The sequence below is a fragment of the Nematostella vectensis genome, chromosome 9 (genome assembly GCF_932526225.1).
Source record: "Nematostella vectensis chromosome 9, jaNemVect1.1, whole genome shotgun sequence".
NCBI classification, from domain to species: domain Eukaryota; kingdom Metazoa; phylum Cnidaria; class Anthozoa; order Actiniaria; family Edwardsiidae; genus Nematostella; species Nematostella vectensis.
This window is the reverse complement of record NC_064042.1, coordinates 12,307,043-12,324,390: the sequence shown is the minus strand read 5'-3', so window position 1 is coordinate 12,324,390 and position 17,348 is coordinate 12,307,043. Positions and strand designations below refer to the sequence as shown.

Here is a 17,348-nt window from a genome sequence, read left to right as displayed (position 1 = left end):
CCAGATTCACTTATTCCTATGCAGTTAAAAAGAGGCAAGATGATTTACCATATTCAATAACAGAGTTTTGTCCTAATTAGTGAATGAAACAATCCACAACAATGTGCTTCTGATAACCTTTTTCCAGTAATTCTATCTGCTCCACCAATTGGTGTCAATCTGATCAGATCCGTAGAAAGTAATTTCATTTTACATCATGGTTACATCATAAAACATAAATTTTATAATGTTTTCACTGCCAAGCAATTAGGGACAAATCATTTAATATCTTAATGAATACTCAACCCTTTCCATCCAAAAAAGCTAAGTCTTAAGTCACAAATAAATTGAGCTTAAGTCAATTGAACATGTCCCCAAAAACATAAAGTGGTTGGTAACTAATACCCAAGTTGGGTGTTTATAGTTACTCATTTCTATTAAAAGCAACCACACCTTGGAGTGGGAAATCCCTGCCATTGATTGTGACATGAAGAGCCCTTCCTTGAATATTATGGAATTTAGGAATAAAAATAAATACAATTGAACACACAAAACATTGAATACACATTTTTAGATTTGTAAGGACAAAAATTGTCATTATGGTTGCTATGGATAGAAGGATTATCAAATATCATACCGTAACAGTTAATAGCCACACCGCTGTTGTTGGGTTGGTATGGTTCTCCATGACCTAGGAAAAAAATAGAAATCAATTTGCAATAGATGCAATCTACTGAGAGAATACTTACAAAATATTTGATCAAATAATTGCTGCTTGGAAAGTAAGAAAGAACAAAGTCCTTGTGTTCTAAAAAAATATGACCTGCTTGCATGGTAACGTGGATCATTTGATATTTGATTGTTAACCTGGTGGCCGAGTCAGTTCCAAGTCAGAGTAAAATCAGTACTCCAACTGAAGCTAATAATTTTTTTGGAATCAATCCATGATTTGTGATACCCGGAACAAACTTACCAACACCGTCATCTCCTGACAATACAGAACCTGTTTTAAAAGAATAGAATGATATGTGAAAATTATGATGATATTGATTATCAGCAGGAGAAATGAATATTTGAAATATACCATTAATGTATATTACAGTAGTTTCATTGGTATCCCAATTATGACATATAATAATTTCTTACCATCTTCGTCACTGTCCCCTACCAGTACAGCACCTGTGAATAATTCGGAAAGTGTTTATTAAGGACACGGTTCTAAGAATAAAATCTTTAATGTATAGTGAAGATTATTATTGTTTTATATAGAATAACTTATATATGAAATAATCAAATGCATATATAGGGTGCTGGATACATATATCTAGCAATGTAGAGAAGGTCTAGAACAAAGCTGATCCTGAGAGCTCTAAAAAACACTTGACTTTGATGACAAATTCACGAATTCTCAGGCTTTTGGCGGCAAAAAAAAAAAAAAACAAAAGCTTACAAACCAGCTATAAGGTTTGGAGATAAAGTGACATTTTTACTATTTGAAGATTCTACTTTTTCATATCTCTCTGGAAAGAGGGTGGCAATCATCTCTGTGGTTGTTGTTGTCTAACAAAAAGTGGATTGCTACAAAATAAGTTTTTTACTCACCATGCACACCACCAGCCAACTCATCTGCACCTCGACCAGCACCCTCTCTACCGGGCAACTCATCTGCATGTCTACCAGCGCCCTCGCCACTGGCAACCTCATCTGCACGTCTATCAGCACCCTCATCAGCCACCAACTCATCTACACGCCGAACAGCACCTGCTTCTTAAAATATATCAGAAATGTATGCATATTTAATGATCACAGAGAAATATAACAACTTTTACCAATAAACTTGAAAATAATGTATACAATGCTTATTATGAAGGTAGATAAACAATGTAAATGAGGTTACAAAATCAAATGCCAACTACCAAGAGCAAAATAAAAATTACATTAAGCAGAATAATTTAATAATTTAATTAATGAGTGTACTATTGCCTAGGCCTGAAAAAGTGTCACAAAAATACTTACCATTACCCGCATGATCTCCAAACAGCACAGCCCCTAAAAATAAAAAAACAGACAATCAGACTTTAGACGCAAGTAATATTAGTTATCCATCTTCTTATTCAATCCAGCATTTGTGAAATCCAGACCAAACTTACCAATATCATCTCCTGACAATACAGAATCTGTATTAAAAAAAGTAAGATTATATGTGAAAATTATGGTGAGACTGAGTATCAGCATATATCAATTTTACATGAAAAATATTTATAATGTTTTATAATTCACTTTTGTTTGTTGGTTTGTATCCCATATATATGACACCAATAATATTGACTTACTGTCATCGTCACTGTCTCCTACCAGTACAGCACCTGTTTAGATGACAAATAGCATCAATATCTGATCACATTTTTTATGGCGGCTCCCAGCTTCATATGGAAATGTCCATGTGCGTAACATCTATGTAATTACAATATTATACATATAACAATATATACGTTGAGTAATTATACTCACCAACACCTTCATCACCATCATTTCCATGCTGAGCAATACCTGATGTAATTATTACAAAAAATGTATGTCAATCAAATTATTCATGGGAATGATGTTATTGCACAAAATATATATGACTAGTCTAAATTATAGATGAATTTCCCCAATGCAGCACTTTGATTGGTTGCGTTAATAGCAGGCTAAGTTTAGCAAAGCAAAAATCATAATCACAATGGATGTCAATTTAATAATTATCATTATGGGATGCAGTATAATTTCTACTAATAAACTTCCATTTAAAAACAATGCACTCAATGCTTATGAAGTTGGATAAATGTTGTTTACCTATAAGATTTTGCCTCCAGACACGGCCAGGATCAGCAGGATTTCCCCGAGCCCTCCGCTGATGGGGACGCTGTGTTTTCAATGGGAAAAATGATTTGTTATGCAAGTGAAGAAAATGATTGGAAGAGTATCTATTAGAAACTCAAACAGTCCACCAAGAATTGTGGACAAAAGATATGCTCATAGTTTCATATAGCTTTATGGTATAGATTTGGATATTAAGTTGATACTGTTCGAATCTTTTACAAAAAAATGTAAAGTTTGAGCAGTTTTAAAGAGAATTCTATAGAAAATCTGATTATTATTTACACCTATTGATTAAAACAGCAGCGTAGCCGGGATTGTTAACAGGGAGGGCCAAAAAGACTCTTTCAATGCAAGGCCGTAGCAGGGGTAGGGTATTTTAGATAACGTCTCATAGATTTTCTATGTTTTTGGCTGCTAGAAGGGGAGGGCTTGGTCACCCCCCTTGCTTTCCCTGGAAAACTGTTTGATAGTCTGATAAAAACTTGTTGTTGTCCTACATGGTTCCTGCGTCTGAACATCCAACAAATTTAGACCTTTTTAATACTTTTTTTTTTCCTTTTCAAAATTTAATATCAATGAATTTGTCATAAATAGCCCACATAAATCATTCATAATCATCATCTGACAAAAATAAGGCTTTATAAGACAAATATCAATCTTTTGCCCAAATTTATGATGGTTTATAATGTGAAATAATATGTACGTATTATTAGGAGCAACGCAAACCGGTTTCATGGAAAACGGGGAACAGATAAAAGTTATAGGGGTAGGATCAAAAATCATTTGCAGAACCACCCCTTGGCAAGGCGTTACAGAGTTCTCATAAGCATCGTTTAAAGAGTGATCATCACATTTTGAAATATATCATGGTTTTAAAATGTGATGACCACTCTTAAACGGTGCTTTAACCCGCTCCATATATAATTACTTATTAACAGTAGTATAAACTCACGGGCTCATCTCCATTATATGTAGTGAGTCTGTACACAGCTCTCACATAAAGATTTCTATTTGAGCGCCATCTCGTGCGCACTTCTTGGCCAGTTGGATCGTCTCCATTTAGAAGCTCCAGTCTTGTAGGATAGGCTGGATCTGGCCAACAGTACTCGAAATCTTCTGCATCCCTATAAGCAAAACAATAGAATAGTATGGTAAGACGATCAACTCATCATACGAAATACTTTCGCATTGTGACAACGAAAATGACTGTTTCTAGTTTGAAGAAGTTATTGCACAATCTAGATCGAATTTAATCCGTTGTGGCGAGTCTGTTTTTATAACGACTAAAATAATTGTCTAAGTTGTATATATGATGGAGCCATGACTGGTCATCTCCCAAAACCCTCTAGGGCCTTTTGTGGCAGCTTTGTAATCGCCTGTGTCCATCGTCATTTACAGCCCCTTTTCCTTGCTTTGAGCTTTGAGCCTCCAGTCATTACCTGCGGCTATTACACAGGGACCCCGCTCGATCGAAAGAACACTAGTTTGCCCTTGCCAAACGCATTGTTACTAAAGTTTTTGACACGAAAGAGTAATGGCATATGATAACTAGTTCTCTAATCAGCTACCATCTTTTACGAACAAAGAATACATGATACCTAAATGCTAACTAAATCCAGAAATTACCTGTCCTCCATATGGCCATTTGCCCGAAAGTGGTGCAAAATCGCATCACGAACGTCATGGGCGGACATCCCAGAATGAAACTCAACGTTCCCCACAAGCATCCGTTCCTCTAGCCGTTGCCTAGCCGGGCCGGCCCTCGGGACATTCACGTAGTCCGGCCCGGGTAGAAGGACTACCCTTCGCGAGAACCTCGCCTCTCGTCCTCTTCCTCTCCCTCTTCCTCTCCCTCTGCCAGCTAGACCTCTTCCACCCCGACGTCCGACCATGGCAGCTATAGCCTGTTGCAGCGCTGCCTGGAACGCGGGATTTTCTAACATTTCTTCCATTTCTTGTAGATGGATGACAGATTTTGGCGGATAAAACACATTAGCAAATTTTGCATAGAGAAAACTTGCAAAATAATGAGGATATATTTGTGTTCCCAGAAAAACCTCTTCGATTATAGGTGAAACAGCGCCCTTATCATTATTGAGTAAAATTAAATACGTTCTCAAAGTTTGAGTTATGGTGGATTGCGTTTTTGCTTACCTTACAAAGTTTCCTCAGACAGTTATGATCTGAAATACATCGCACGTGAGTTAAAAGGGGGGAAATTGAATCCGCAAACAAAACAACACCACTTCGCCTTGCTGGGATGGACCGAATTATAAAGTAAAAAATAATAATAAAAGTACATATGTCATAAAAGTATAGAATAAACACCCTAAAATGTTTAGGTCAGTCTTTTCTTAGTTCGTGCACTTGTTCTACCCCTCGAAGTATGAAGTATGATTGATTGCTTTGATGCTTACCTTACAAAAAGTACGTACGTCGTATTCGAGTCTGCGGCGGAATGGACTTGGATTCTTCGGCAGCGCCCTTTTATGCTGGCGTCTGTACCATGGGGGGTAAAGCCGATAAGGGTACGGATGTACCATTTCTAGCTCAAACATTTATTCCATTTTAAATTGCAGCACATCTTAACGATTCCGAAGCTTTATTCAACTTTTTGCACTCTTCCGTAATGCTCAAGTGCATTAAACTCGCACGCATATGTGAGAAGCAGTGGAGTTTGTCCAATTTACTCCTAACGCTTCATTATTGGACTTTGGTTGGTCCGTAGCGCCGACGCTACACATAGCCAAATGCTTATTGCAGTCCATCAATAAAACGATATGAGAGCTTTTCTGAATTTTCATATATTGCAGTGTGAGACCTCAAAATTACAATACTAATTCGGGAAGAGAAAGTGATATATATATAAAGAGGCAGAGCGTATAGTAAGCCTGTTTGGTACCATTAGAAACGATGGTGTCAAAATAAATTAGAATGACAGAAAGAAAGCAGACCTTTATCAGTAACACCAGGGCCGTACGTACCATGGAAGCCCAGGCAGGCCACCCATGGACGTTGGTTTTGAATTACACTTTCATATCAAATTAAACTCCAACTATCTAATTGACTATGAAATCGCTCTCCAATATCGGGCTGTAACTTGAAAAACAAAAACAAACCCCCAAGTCGCTCTGCTCACAATTTACTCTCGCAAGGCACCACGCTTTTTCCTTTCAGCTTTTTTAATTGCTCTCGCGTTTTAACTTCAAATTACAACTCTCAAACCACACAACAACTACTGAACAACACGCGCTTCTAAACAAGGATTTGTTTTTGTTTTTTATTCGGAACGTTTCACGGAAATGAGAACGCTGAACTACGAACGCTTGCAGTATTACAGTATGATATTTGTGTCACCTCTAACAAGACACGCTTCTAAACAAGGATTTTTGTTACTAATCCGGATACCAGAAACGTTCAACGGAAATTGGATACAAATTGCATATGACAGAATGTCAAATATGCGTGAAATAACGTAGCACATTTGCGTGTATTGGTATTTCACAACGGAATGTTTAATCGCCTTGCGTTTTGTGAAGATTAGAAAGGGAATAAATGGTGCTTCTATTATGACATCCCTACTAACCTATAACTAAACAAAATATACTGGTTTCGCCGGTCCTGCATCACGGCCTGCGCGGCTGGACTGGCTGGCGGTGACTGAGGGAAATCGGACCGGAAATCTTCATTGCCGGTATTATATCCTCGGCCATATAGCTGGTTGAAGTAGATTGCCATAGCCTGGATCGAAGTTTGGATGTAATGTCGGGAAAAAGCAGCTTCTCCTCATCGTGAAGAACGCACAGAGCTTTACGAACAGAATAAACAGGCAAAACTACGTTCTGGTTTCCTTTCGCATGACAAGTGTTGACATTTCATGCTACGGGCAACTCTATTGTTCGAGCAAAACTTGATGTTTTGCTGATTGGAAATTTTTTTCACGATTTCTCAAACAAGGGATCGCACTAGCAATGTTATGCGTTAAATATGAGCTGTTAAATAAACAAAAAGAAGAAACTCAGAAATTTTTTACAAGTGCGACCCCGTGACCCCTTATCTACCGCTTTCCGTTTCTTCCACTTGTATCGCCACACTTTCCCTATCGCCTAACTTAAACGTGATTAAGTGTTTGACTGTTTTGAAGTAAGCGCAACTTGGGAGTTCAAAGTCTCTCGATCCAATAAGTCAATTTGACTAGCGGTATATGCTTTTAACCTATTACCAATACCTAAAGCGACAATCGCACCAGTTTACTTCAAGGCAATCTCTACCGAGAAAAGACAAAAGAATATATTTGATTTAACACAGGCCTTCCGCTCCGCTGGACTAGCGGTATAAAAGGCGCGGGCTTGTATGATAATAGCCCCACAACAAAAGCGAACAAATCAAATTGTAATTGATGTTAGAAGTATGCCCGGTTTTGATCCAGATTTCGTTGAAGGCCCGGCCGACCCCAACATAATTTGTCCCATATGGTAAGTTTTGTATCTTTTTAGTATTGTTGTTGTCTAGTCCGTATTCTTGGATACAAAACTGCTTGAAACTCAACATAACCGCCAGCTACGCAGGCTAGCGTTCTTGGAAACAAGTAATATGGGAGTGTAATGAAGCTGGCTAAATCGAGCGATATGCATTATATGAAATCATATTTTGATTATTGTTTGTTTCTCCTATATTCTAGTCAGTTCATCATAGAAGACGCGGTGTGTTGCCCACAGGGGCACATCTTCTGCAGAAGTTGTGTGGTGGTGCACTTACAACAGTTTGGTAACGGCAACTGTCCCCTAGACAGATCAGAACTGTCCCTTGAAGATATAAGGCCAGTTCTGATGGTCAATAGTCTAGTGGGGCAGTTGCCGTCTTTGTGCTGCGAGGAGTGCCCCTGGAGAGGAAGACTGGATTTGCGGCAGGGGCATACTGAAACATGCCAAGAGAAGCCTGTCCCCTGCCGCAATGTGGGCTGCCAGACCCTCGTGCAGAGGAAAAACCTGGCGGATCATATGGAGGCCTGCCTGTTTGCAGGAAGAAGGTGCACAGAGTGCAACTCTGTGCAGCAGCTTCAGCATATGGAGGAGCACAGACGCCTAGGCTGCCCCAGAGCTCAGCGTTACTGTCCTCTGGGATGCGGACAAAGAATGCAAAGGTATTTATAATAGTATTGCATTTTTTTTCACATAATATAACCTAGACCAATTTGTTACGCTCTTCACAGCGTCTTCACAACGTTTTATCAAGGCGGATATTCGATTGTTAACACTAAATCCTAAACGTTTGTACATAAAGTTAAAAAAAATGAATTAGTGCACATGGCTATGTTTATAATTTGATTTATGTTTTACCGCTAAACACATGGAAAATGTCAGCAAAGTGCCAGGTGATAATATTGCATCCAAACTGTTACTTTATAGCAATTTTAAACAAAGTATGACAGGGTATTTTAAGGTACACGATTTAGGGCTAGATTAGGTGAGGGATGAGGGGACACGTGATTGTACACATTAGCAAAGTAACTCCAATGTTCGGGATTGGGCAAAAAGTGCCGGGGAACGCGGGATCAACGCCTGCAAAATATGTTGCAACATCATACAGGAGCATCATATACGTTTTTGAACACGGGACACGAGTGTGTCTAACTAGTTTTTTTTTATTCCATTTTTAGAATGAACGTGTTCCGCCACGTTAGTCTCGACTGCCTGCTAAGGGCAGCCTTTTGCCAGGTGCCGGGGTGCAACTTTCACGGCACTGGAATGCAGTTGGCACAGCATAACGCAAATGACGCGTCATTGCACAATCAGCTTTTGTGGAACGCCATCTGCAACAATGTGAGTCATACAGTTAACCAATTTATTTAAACAGCATTTGATTAGTGCAATTTACATTTCCATATCCAGTACTAACACTTAAATTGGTTGGATAGGTATCTGCTGGCGTAAGATTGGACCACTCTTTTGTCCACTGTCTTCAATGGACAGTTGAAGACATGGATAACCCAAGAAAGTTCCAGAGTCCCCCACAGACGTTTGGAGAAATATCTGTGCGGGGACTTGTATGCAAGGACTATAGTCAGGCCACGGCCGGTATGGTAAGCCTCTTTCTGCAGGTTGCCATGTTACAAGGGCGCGCCATGCCTTCTGTCACCTTCGACACCCTGAGGTGAGCTGCAAATCAATAGAAAAAATAGATATCAACAAGTGATGAAGAATAACTATGACTATGATGAAGAGTAACGTTAAAAAAAATATGGTAAAGAGATTTTAAGTACATATGGATGTAAAATGATAAACCTATAAACAGCCCTTTTTACCGATAATATTTCCAAACAATGATTGACGTGTTTCGTTTGTTTCTAGCATCACTCTTCGCTCATTAGAGCATGGCGGCACCCTCACAAGATACGTGCCGCATGAGGCCGATGAGAGAGTAGTGAGACAAGGCGGGATTATTGGATTCCCGGACTTTGCGGACCACCAAACATGGTTGACCTGGAAAGACAGTGATGGGTTTTATAGGATTGATTTCCATTTTGTTTATCACCCCTGAATTTACAAAATCCTCCGCCTCTTTTTCTTAAGAACGAGCAATCCTATAATCACTGTCTTTCCAGTTGTTATGTCAGGTTATGTTAGAATGAATCCGTATTTTGCTAATTGTAGTAAGCAAATAGACAAAGTTAAGATATTTGCTCTAGCTAAAAGGGTTGTTCAAGGGAGAGCATTCTTGAGGCATTGTTAGTTTTTGTTGATTTAGATTGAATAGGAAGTTGTTCGCTTAATTAGCGACATAATGACTTTTATCGGGTCGTACCATGTTTTGGGTACTTATCAATCTTCAACTTCTCATTAAGTTGGTAAACTTACAAGTCTTCTGTTTATATAGTTACCTTTAGATGTCGTACGCTAATTGCCGGTATCATTAGCACAACACGTAGGATCGCCCACACTCAAGTAGGAGGTGCTTAGCTCTGCAGTGTTGGTAATCTGATTTCTTATGCTAATCCAAGTCACCCAACACCACACCCATGCTACTTGAGCGACCACTTCTTTTCCCCTTACGTTCGTTAACTTTCGATTACAAGTTACATATTTGTTCCTCCAAAGTTACCTTTCTGCCTTTCCTACCGACTCCCTTAGTTTCATGGCAAAGGACATTCGTTTTGTATCCTTAAATTCTTTTCAAAGCTTTCCTTTGTTATCGTTAATTTTGCCGACAGTTAATGATATCTGATGCGACTGTTTGCATTGTCAAGTACCGTCCAATCACCGCATCCTGCACACGTGGTCATTGCTTGTCAATCAAACGTACTACTTGTTTTACTACAAATGGGACTGCACTTTAATTCCTCATTACTCTTCATACCACTGACTCCGAATAAAGGTACGACTCCGGTCAAAAGAAGTCCTCCCGACTAATCATTACATAGTGTCACCCATGTCATTCTTCGGTTGAAGTAATCGCTAAAATTCACCGCTGAGCGATCCTAACCTCAGCTCTGCGAATTTGATACATGTTGTGAGACCTTAATTTAAACGAACAGCACATATTTCTTTTTTTTTTCATTCAGGCAATGTTAAAATTTATTCAAACGATTATTCTGAATTTTAGAGGATGTCGTTCCTCGAAAAAATTGTTTAGTGAAACACCTAGCGAAAAAGTCAACCAGTCATTTTGTTCAGTTGTTATAGCAAGAATAGCAAGTGTTATATAAATTGCATTCGCGACAGTATGTTGTTGTTTATGTTTACAAAACAATCTAGATTTATCGGACAGTACCATCTACCATCTACAACTGACAAACACTGAATATGCCTAACCATGTTGTATTATCATTATAATGTTTCACTATACATTTGTACATTTGGTAGAAATAAAAAATTATATAATATTTATGCTGGTCATTTTTGTATTAAAAAGTGAGACTGGTGGACGCGCACCAGAATGTGTAAAGTGGTATCCTTTTCTAGTACAGATAAAGGGCGGCAGCTTGAACAATGCTATTTTATGTTAAACAAGAGTGTTTCAAACGAAAATAAGATAATACTGGACGAAGTAAGGAATTTAAATACATTCAAGACAAGTACAAGATGTTACTTAAATTAAATAGTATTTCTAAGTTACATTTAAGTGGGGCACTTATAGTCAGTATCATTTTTAAGTAGGAATAAGCTTTAATTGCATTATACTAGTTGGACTTAGAAAAAATGTTTTTGGTATTAGAATCGAGTAGTTTACTAAAAGTGGTTTGAGTTCCTAAACATCACATTTTTTTAGGCAAATGTCAGGAGGCATTCGGGATTTTCTGTTTCCTTTAACCAAGTGTTTTGTACTTGTGGGATATAGAACAACGATGCTAAATTGTTATTCGCATTATCATAGGATAACTTAGCAAGGGCGTAGCCAGGGGGGGTGGCCCGCCCCCCCCCCCCCTTCTAGCAGCCAGAAATGCGGTAAATGTAAAATACAGGAGAAAATTTCTTGAAAGGACCTTTTGGGCCCCTCCCTGTTAAAAACCCTGGCTACGCCGCTGCTTAGCATTAGCAGTAATAATACAGCTTCACCAGCTTAGGTGAGACCTAGAAAAATTCAGTCATCTGCGAGAGGAAGTGACGCGCAAGCGTATCTATTGTTTTCACGTGACTATCACGGCGGGCTTTTCGCATACCAGAGCGTGTTTAGATGTGGGACTTTGCATCTAACCTCTCAAAAGATGCGCTTTTTCTTTCAATCACATCAAATCAGATGGCAAATCTAACAATGAAAACATTTTGATCAAATTGCTTTAATTTTGAGGAGATAACAGAGCGTTAAAAGTGAAAACCCAGCGACTGCATGAGAACTCAACAGTAAGAATGAAGACAAAGCTCGCTGAAATTGTAGCCGAAAGAGAGCATCAGGGCTTTCAGGTAAGCCTAACTGATTGGGACTGATTCCTGTCTATTGTTTGCTTGTTTATTACTGTTTTTTAAAGGAAATCTTTCGAATTTAGCTGATCTTTTTTCTTTGAGTAGTTTATCATGTCATTTGAATCAGCGTTCGCCGTCCGATAAAGAGCCTTCGGTTTTATTTTATCTGGCCAGCGGAGACATCTTATACTTACGCACTTGTTATTTGCATATTGTTTTATATTTTATACAAATCAATGATTTTTTAAGACTATGCTCAGTTGCCACTGAGCTTTAAACTCTGCTGTTTTGCCACAGTCATTATCACAGAACAATGTAAACATAGTCGGCCTAGATTGCAAAATACCTTCAGTTTACTTGAATATATTCACTACCAATGCCGTCTCAGTGAGATTTTAATTTGAATGAATTTCTCTGGAGCTGTTAACTGTGGGTATATTTGGTTCAATGTTATTTCAGTATTTTAAGGGGGGCACTCCCATGGCTTAAGGATGATTTTAGCATTATTTCTGAGGGCTCCAAAACACTTAAATCATATAGAACCAAGGAGGATAGAGAAGGGAACACAACTGATAATTTGTAATTTTCACACATTGCTTCATTCCGTACGGTAGAGTGTCAATGCATAAGATATTGCTTTCCAGTCATTTATCCGTTACGCCTAAAAAAAGAGTGAATCTCTGCCATGAAATTACAAGAACATGCCAAAGAGAGTTTACGCGATACATAGATTTTCAAACCTTACAACCAATATGACCAGACATGTAAACTGATTGTGTGAAGATAATAAAATGTGTTCTCTAGTCACAGACCATATTCAATGTATGTGTCGATTTTCATAAACACTGTAATTTTTGTGGATTTTGTTTGTGATGAAAGAGAAATCCCTTTTTTTCTACCAGCTTTTAATTCTGTTAGAAGGTTAAATACATGAATACCTCCTTGTTCGTTTGTATTTGTTTCTCGGCACAAACCAACCAAAACAACACGAGTAGCCAAAACTGCAAAGGGGTTTCATTAGAATGCAGCTACCGGCGGTGAACTGCCGTCTACTTCCCTACTCACTGCCGGCAACTTGAACAATGATTCTCAGATTTCAAACTCGTAATAAAGTTCGCAAACTATGTGTGATTCGTAATAAACAACTTAAAATTACATTATGCCATGGTCAACATCCTTTATTGTCGTTCTTTATTGGTTTTCCATTAGCCAATTAAATGTTACTTGGGAGCATATTCCTTTTTTATATCGCTCAAAATTCGTAGCATCGTTGTTTGCCACCATCTTGGATGTATATGGATGAGGATCATGGGTAGTTTTGAGCCCAAACTGTCAGCTGTTGTTTTATCAAACATAGTGTTTTCAACGAAGAAAAAAGGACAATTATTAGGTTTTTTTCATTAATGGACACACATGAGTTGTTGTAATCTTTACTCTGTACAAAGTAGCAGTGTGTGAATCAAGCTGTTTCTATTTTTAACTAAATTGCATCAACATTTTCATTGGAAAAAAAGATATGGAACACAATAATGACTATTCTGTTTTTACCTTTAATCCTATGCAGGAATTGCACCATTTCCATTTTTTTATCAATTTTTATTACTGATATTACTGACTGGTGAGATACCCTATCTGGGGACCTCAAGCCATTATTCTATGCTTCAAGGCTCCCAGGTGCGTACCCAGGATTGGCTGAGGGGGGTGCGCAGTCATAGAAATCATAGCATTTGAAGATTTCTTATTAAGAAATGACCCACTTTTTGCCAAGGGGGCACCCCCCTGTGTATGCGCCTGGCTCGAGCTGCCTATTTCCCAAGCACAGCCTGCTACTCTAAAAGTTATTGAAACCCCTGTATGGTTTATGTTAGAAACTGTGTATCCTTGATATCCCAAGATTTAGCATTGATAAAACATTGGTGATTGGCATGATAAGCTTGAATTCCGGTAGTTTGACATTGCTTGTAATGAAGACGGTTTTAGTACTATAACACCAAGAGGCCTACCGCCTAGATTCATACCTTCATTTTAGAGTGAATCCAACTTTGGTAGAAATTTTTATAAAATATAGCATTTTGAAGCGAGTTTTCGTACCCCAAGTTGTGCAAAAAATACAGCAATGTTTTGTGTGGAAATATTTACTTCCCAATAATTTTTGGTCTCAAGGTCATTAACCCATTCTTCCCCAGTTATTCGTAAACTCTAATTGGGCTTTTTAAAGAATGACTAGAATATAAACATAAGAAATCCTAGGTACGGTAAGTGGTTTAATTTTCAAAGTTGCCTACAATGTTTTATTTTTTTATTAAAAGCACAAAAGCCTGAAACTGAGAAATGAAGCATTGTTTGTTGCAAATACACAAAGATACATGTCCACTGAAATTTGTCAGGAAAAATATTTGAATTTAGTGCACTGTTCGAATTATTATTAAAACAAGTTATTTTATTTACTTTTTACAGACACAGCAGTAATATGATGCACTGGATGCTACGGGCTGGTAAAGGAGAAAAGAAGAAGATACAGTAGTTTGCCATATGATTGACTACCTTTTTTTGTAATTGCTAAAAGGTTATTTGGGAATGTTTTGTATGTGCTAATGGTTACTGTAGGACAAGCAGGCATCCCTCTTGAAAAAAAGCATTTCCATCAAACACGGGCTAGTCTTTTCTTATTCTTAGAGTTTCATTGATCTAAATAATTGGATTATAGAGATAGCTCAGTGAATTTGATTGTACATTTAAAGTTAAATAAAGTGTGTATTTATTGTATATTGGTGTGTGTGCTTATTTTTTAAATGATTGATATCAAACTATTGCATACGGGTCTGCAATACGTAAATGTATGCAAAATTCGGACATAAAGGTTCAATTAAAAGAACATTTCTAGACTTAAATATAAAGTTTAATGGACATTTCTATACTTATACACAACGTTTAATGGAATAACATGTCCTGGATAGTCTCAGAAAGGTTATATTTAAAGGCCTTTCCAGATAAAATTTAATGGATTTACGTGTTCTCGATAGTTTTATAAAGTTTACATTCGAAATGAACATTTAGAAACCTTTGAAGAAATTATTATTCCAGCCTACTGAAAGGAACACTGAAATGTATCTAAAGTTCAGATTTCTTGGTAAATTGGTTATTTCATCCCCCGGGTTGCGGACATGCACAAAATCGTCGGTGAAGAGTTCGAAGCCCAAAGCAATACATTCTGCATAGACTAGACAGTAGTTTCAAATTCAACGCGCACAAAAAATAGACCCACGCACACGTTCAGGTACAATCAAAAGAAACCAAGAAGAATCTGTAAATTAATAATATTAATGTGTTAATATGTCACCACTAGCTCCCGCTTTTGGGTATCATATATCAGTGTTTATTATCCGGTATTTTTTACCCGATAATTTATCGGGTATTTTACCCGATGTTTTATCGGGTATTTTTACCCGATGTTTTATCGGGTATTTACCCGATGTTTTAGGATCCATGTTTTATTGGGTACGGGTATTTTTACCCGATGTCCGTTGGTATTTTTACCAGATGTTTTATCGGGTATTTTTACCCGATGTTTTATCGGGTATTTTTACCCGATGTTTTATCGGGTATTTACCCGATGTTTTAGGATCCATGTTTCCGTTTTATCGGGTATTTTTTACCCGATGTTTTATCGGGTATTTTTACCCGGTGTTTTATCGGGTATTTTTACCCGATGTTTTATCGGTACCGTGGCCCTAAAGCTCAATTGATACTCATCGGGTATCTTAATATTACTGCCGTGGCCCTAAAGCTCAATTGATCCAAATTATTTTGTAAAATTCATACTCGGGTACCTGTGGTTTTTCACCCGAAAAATAATAAATAATTCAAAACGTATACCACAATTCTACTCCACTAACTACCAGGCGTTGTTCAGGGGACCAATGTCTACTCAAATCTGCTTTCAAATCTTCTCTAGCTCTCGACTTGTGCGAAACCCCTATTTTCTGCCACCAGACTATTAGCAAGGTGTGTGAACATCATCTTTATTTTTAGACAGTATTAGAATTTTCTGCTTTCTGCTTAATATCTGTCAGGGCACATGCTAGGACCTACTATCAAATAATAGCCCCTCTCCAATGCCCAGATTCTTAAAATGTGTATATTCTAAACATATACATCTTAATGTATATGTTTAATTTACCAAATTGGTGTGTTACTTCTGTAGTTCATGACACATCTTACGTATACAACTATTTTTGTAACTATTTAATAACAAGGCAACCTAAATTTGCCTAACCATACAGTTTATTTTTCCATCATTGTGAAAACATTTACAAAAGATGACACAATAAACAATCTATACTATGTTTTTTTGGACTCTATATTTTGAGAAAAGGGAGCAGGGCCCCATACGCCTAACTCTGATGCTAGAAAAATGCAGTTAATAAAATCAAGATGATTTAATGAAACCTCGAAAATACAAACTTACATACCCTTGGCTCTCATAATCTTGTTAGCCTCCACTTCGAATCTTACTTCCTCCTTGAGACTTTGAGACTGCCTCCACTACAATACCAATTGACCAGGACATATTTTGTCTTGTAGTGCACTGTCATCAGTGTTAATTCATATACGATAACAATGTGAGGACGACTATAGGCATGCTGCCTAATCAACTCAAATAACAAGTAGTTTATATTAATGTTTTCAAGCTGTTATTTACACTGTATTACACTTTATATTTGGGGGAAATCTTCTGGTACAGTGCTTACATACTCGCATTCATTATTGTAAACTGCATAGATCAGTTTGTGCATGTAAAGCACTTTTGATCATGCCCAATCCAATCCTAGTAGGAGAAGTGGTTTTAGGAGATGCAGAATTGGAACTTGGGCTTCAAACTTTGTTCAATTGGATAGGTCTATGATTGAAATGTAAATAGGTCAAAAGTAAATTGATAAAAAGGGGGAAAAGCGAAGAAATCGCTTTATTTACAACACACGATCTAAGTGCAACAATCAATGTTTTTACAGGGATTAGCTTACTCTGTTTTTAGAAGATTTTATGCTTTGCCTAAGAAAACTTAAATGCCATTTTTTTTCACTGAGAAAGCGGAATGGTTATTTTAAATACCATACAAGAATATCGATGCAACTTGGGTAAAGATTTAGTAAAGCACTTGGTAAGCGGATAAGTCTTTGACAAATGTACAACGCTCGTGCGAAAAAGAAAAAAACAACTCCTCCTTGGACTAGAAGCGACACAAATGAAGTTGTGCGATCGTTTGTTTACATTCACGTCGTCGGTTATCGAACACCCGTAAGAGATTTTTCCTTTTTCGACAATTTTTAGGATTTATTGATGAAAAAAGCCACAAACATGCCTAAGTTTGAACGGGGGAACTTTAACACTCACGTGAAGGGGGAGACAAATTCTTTCTATTTACGAATGAGATATGATTTTTCTGCTGTAAAACATTGTATTTTCTGTGCACAGGTACCGTTGCATTTAAGTATGTTTCTGATCACAAAATTTTTACTTAATTTTTTACTTGCAATTTCATTATCTGGTTTGTCGAGAGCTCCATGACACACGCTTTAGAGTCTCAACTTATTTGATTGACAGATT

The 17,348-nt window shown here is 37.6% G+C and overlaps 1 protein-coding gene and 2 long non-coding RNA genes across 5 annotated transcripts; 2 read left to right on the top strand and 1 right to left on the bottom strand.

The window, feature by feature from the left end:
• Window positions 1-3,999: 3,999 nt before the first annotated feature.
• LOC5512357 (TNF receptor-associated factor 4) lies at window positions 4,000-10,725 on the top strand. The gene is made up of 3 exons (XM_032381771.2): window positions 4,000-7,316; window positions 7,523-7,984; window positions 8,501-10,725. The coding sequence occupies exons 1-3, from the start codon at window positions 7,195-7,197 to the stop codon at window positions 8,691-8,693; spliced, it is 777 nt and encodes a 258-aa protein (XP_032237662.1). The 5' UTR covers window positions 4,000-7,194; the 3' UTR covers window positions 8,694-10,725.
• LOC116618665 lies at window positions 8,672-11,310 on the bottom strand. 3 transcript variants are annotated; one of them, XR_007313886.1, is made up of 3 exons: window positions 9,722-11,310; window positions 9,146-9,323; window positions 8,672-8,999 (listed from the first exon to the last, which is right to left on the bottom strand). It is a non-coding gene; the product is annotated as an uncharacterized LOC116618665 (long non-coding RNA). The 3 variants fall into 3 exon arrangements; XR_004296284.2 differs by having other exon boundaries at window positions 9,146-11,269; XR_007313885.1 differs by lacking the exon at window positions 9,146-9,323 and having other exon boundaries at window positions 9,722-11,269.
• Window positions 11,311-11,485: 175 nt separating this feature from the next.
• LOC116618259 lies at window positions 11,486-14,507 on the top strand. The gene is made up of 2 exons (XR_004296111.2): window positions 11,486-11,741; window positions 14,199-14,507. It is a non-coding gene; the product is annotated as an uncharacterized LOC116618259 (long non-coding RNA).
• Window positions 14,508-17,348: the final 2,841 nt, after the last annotated feature.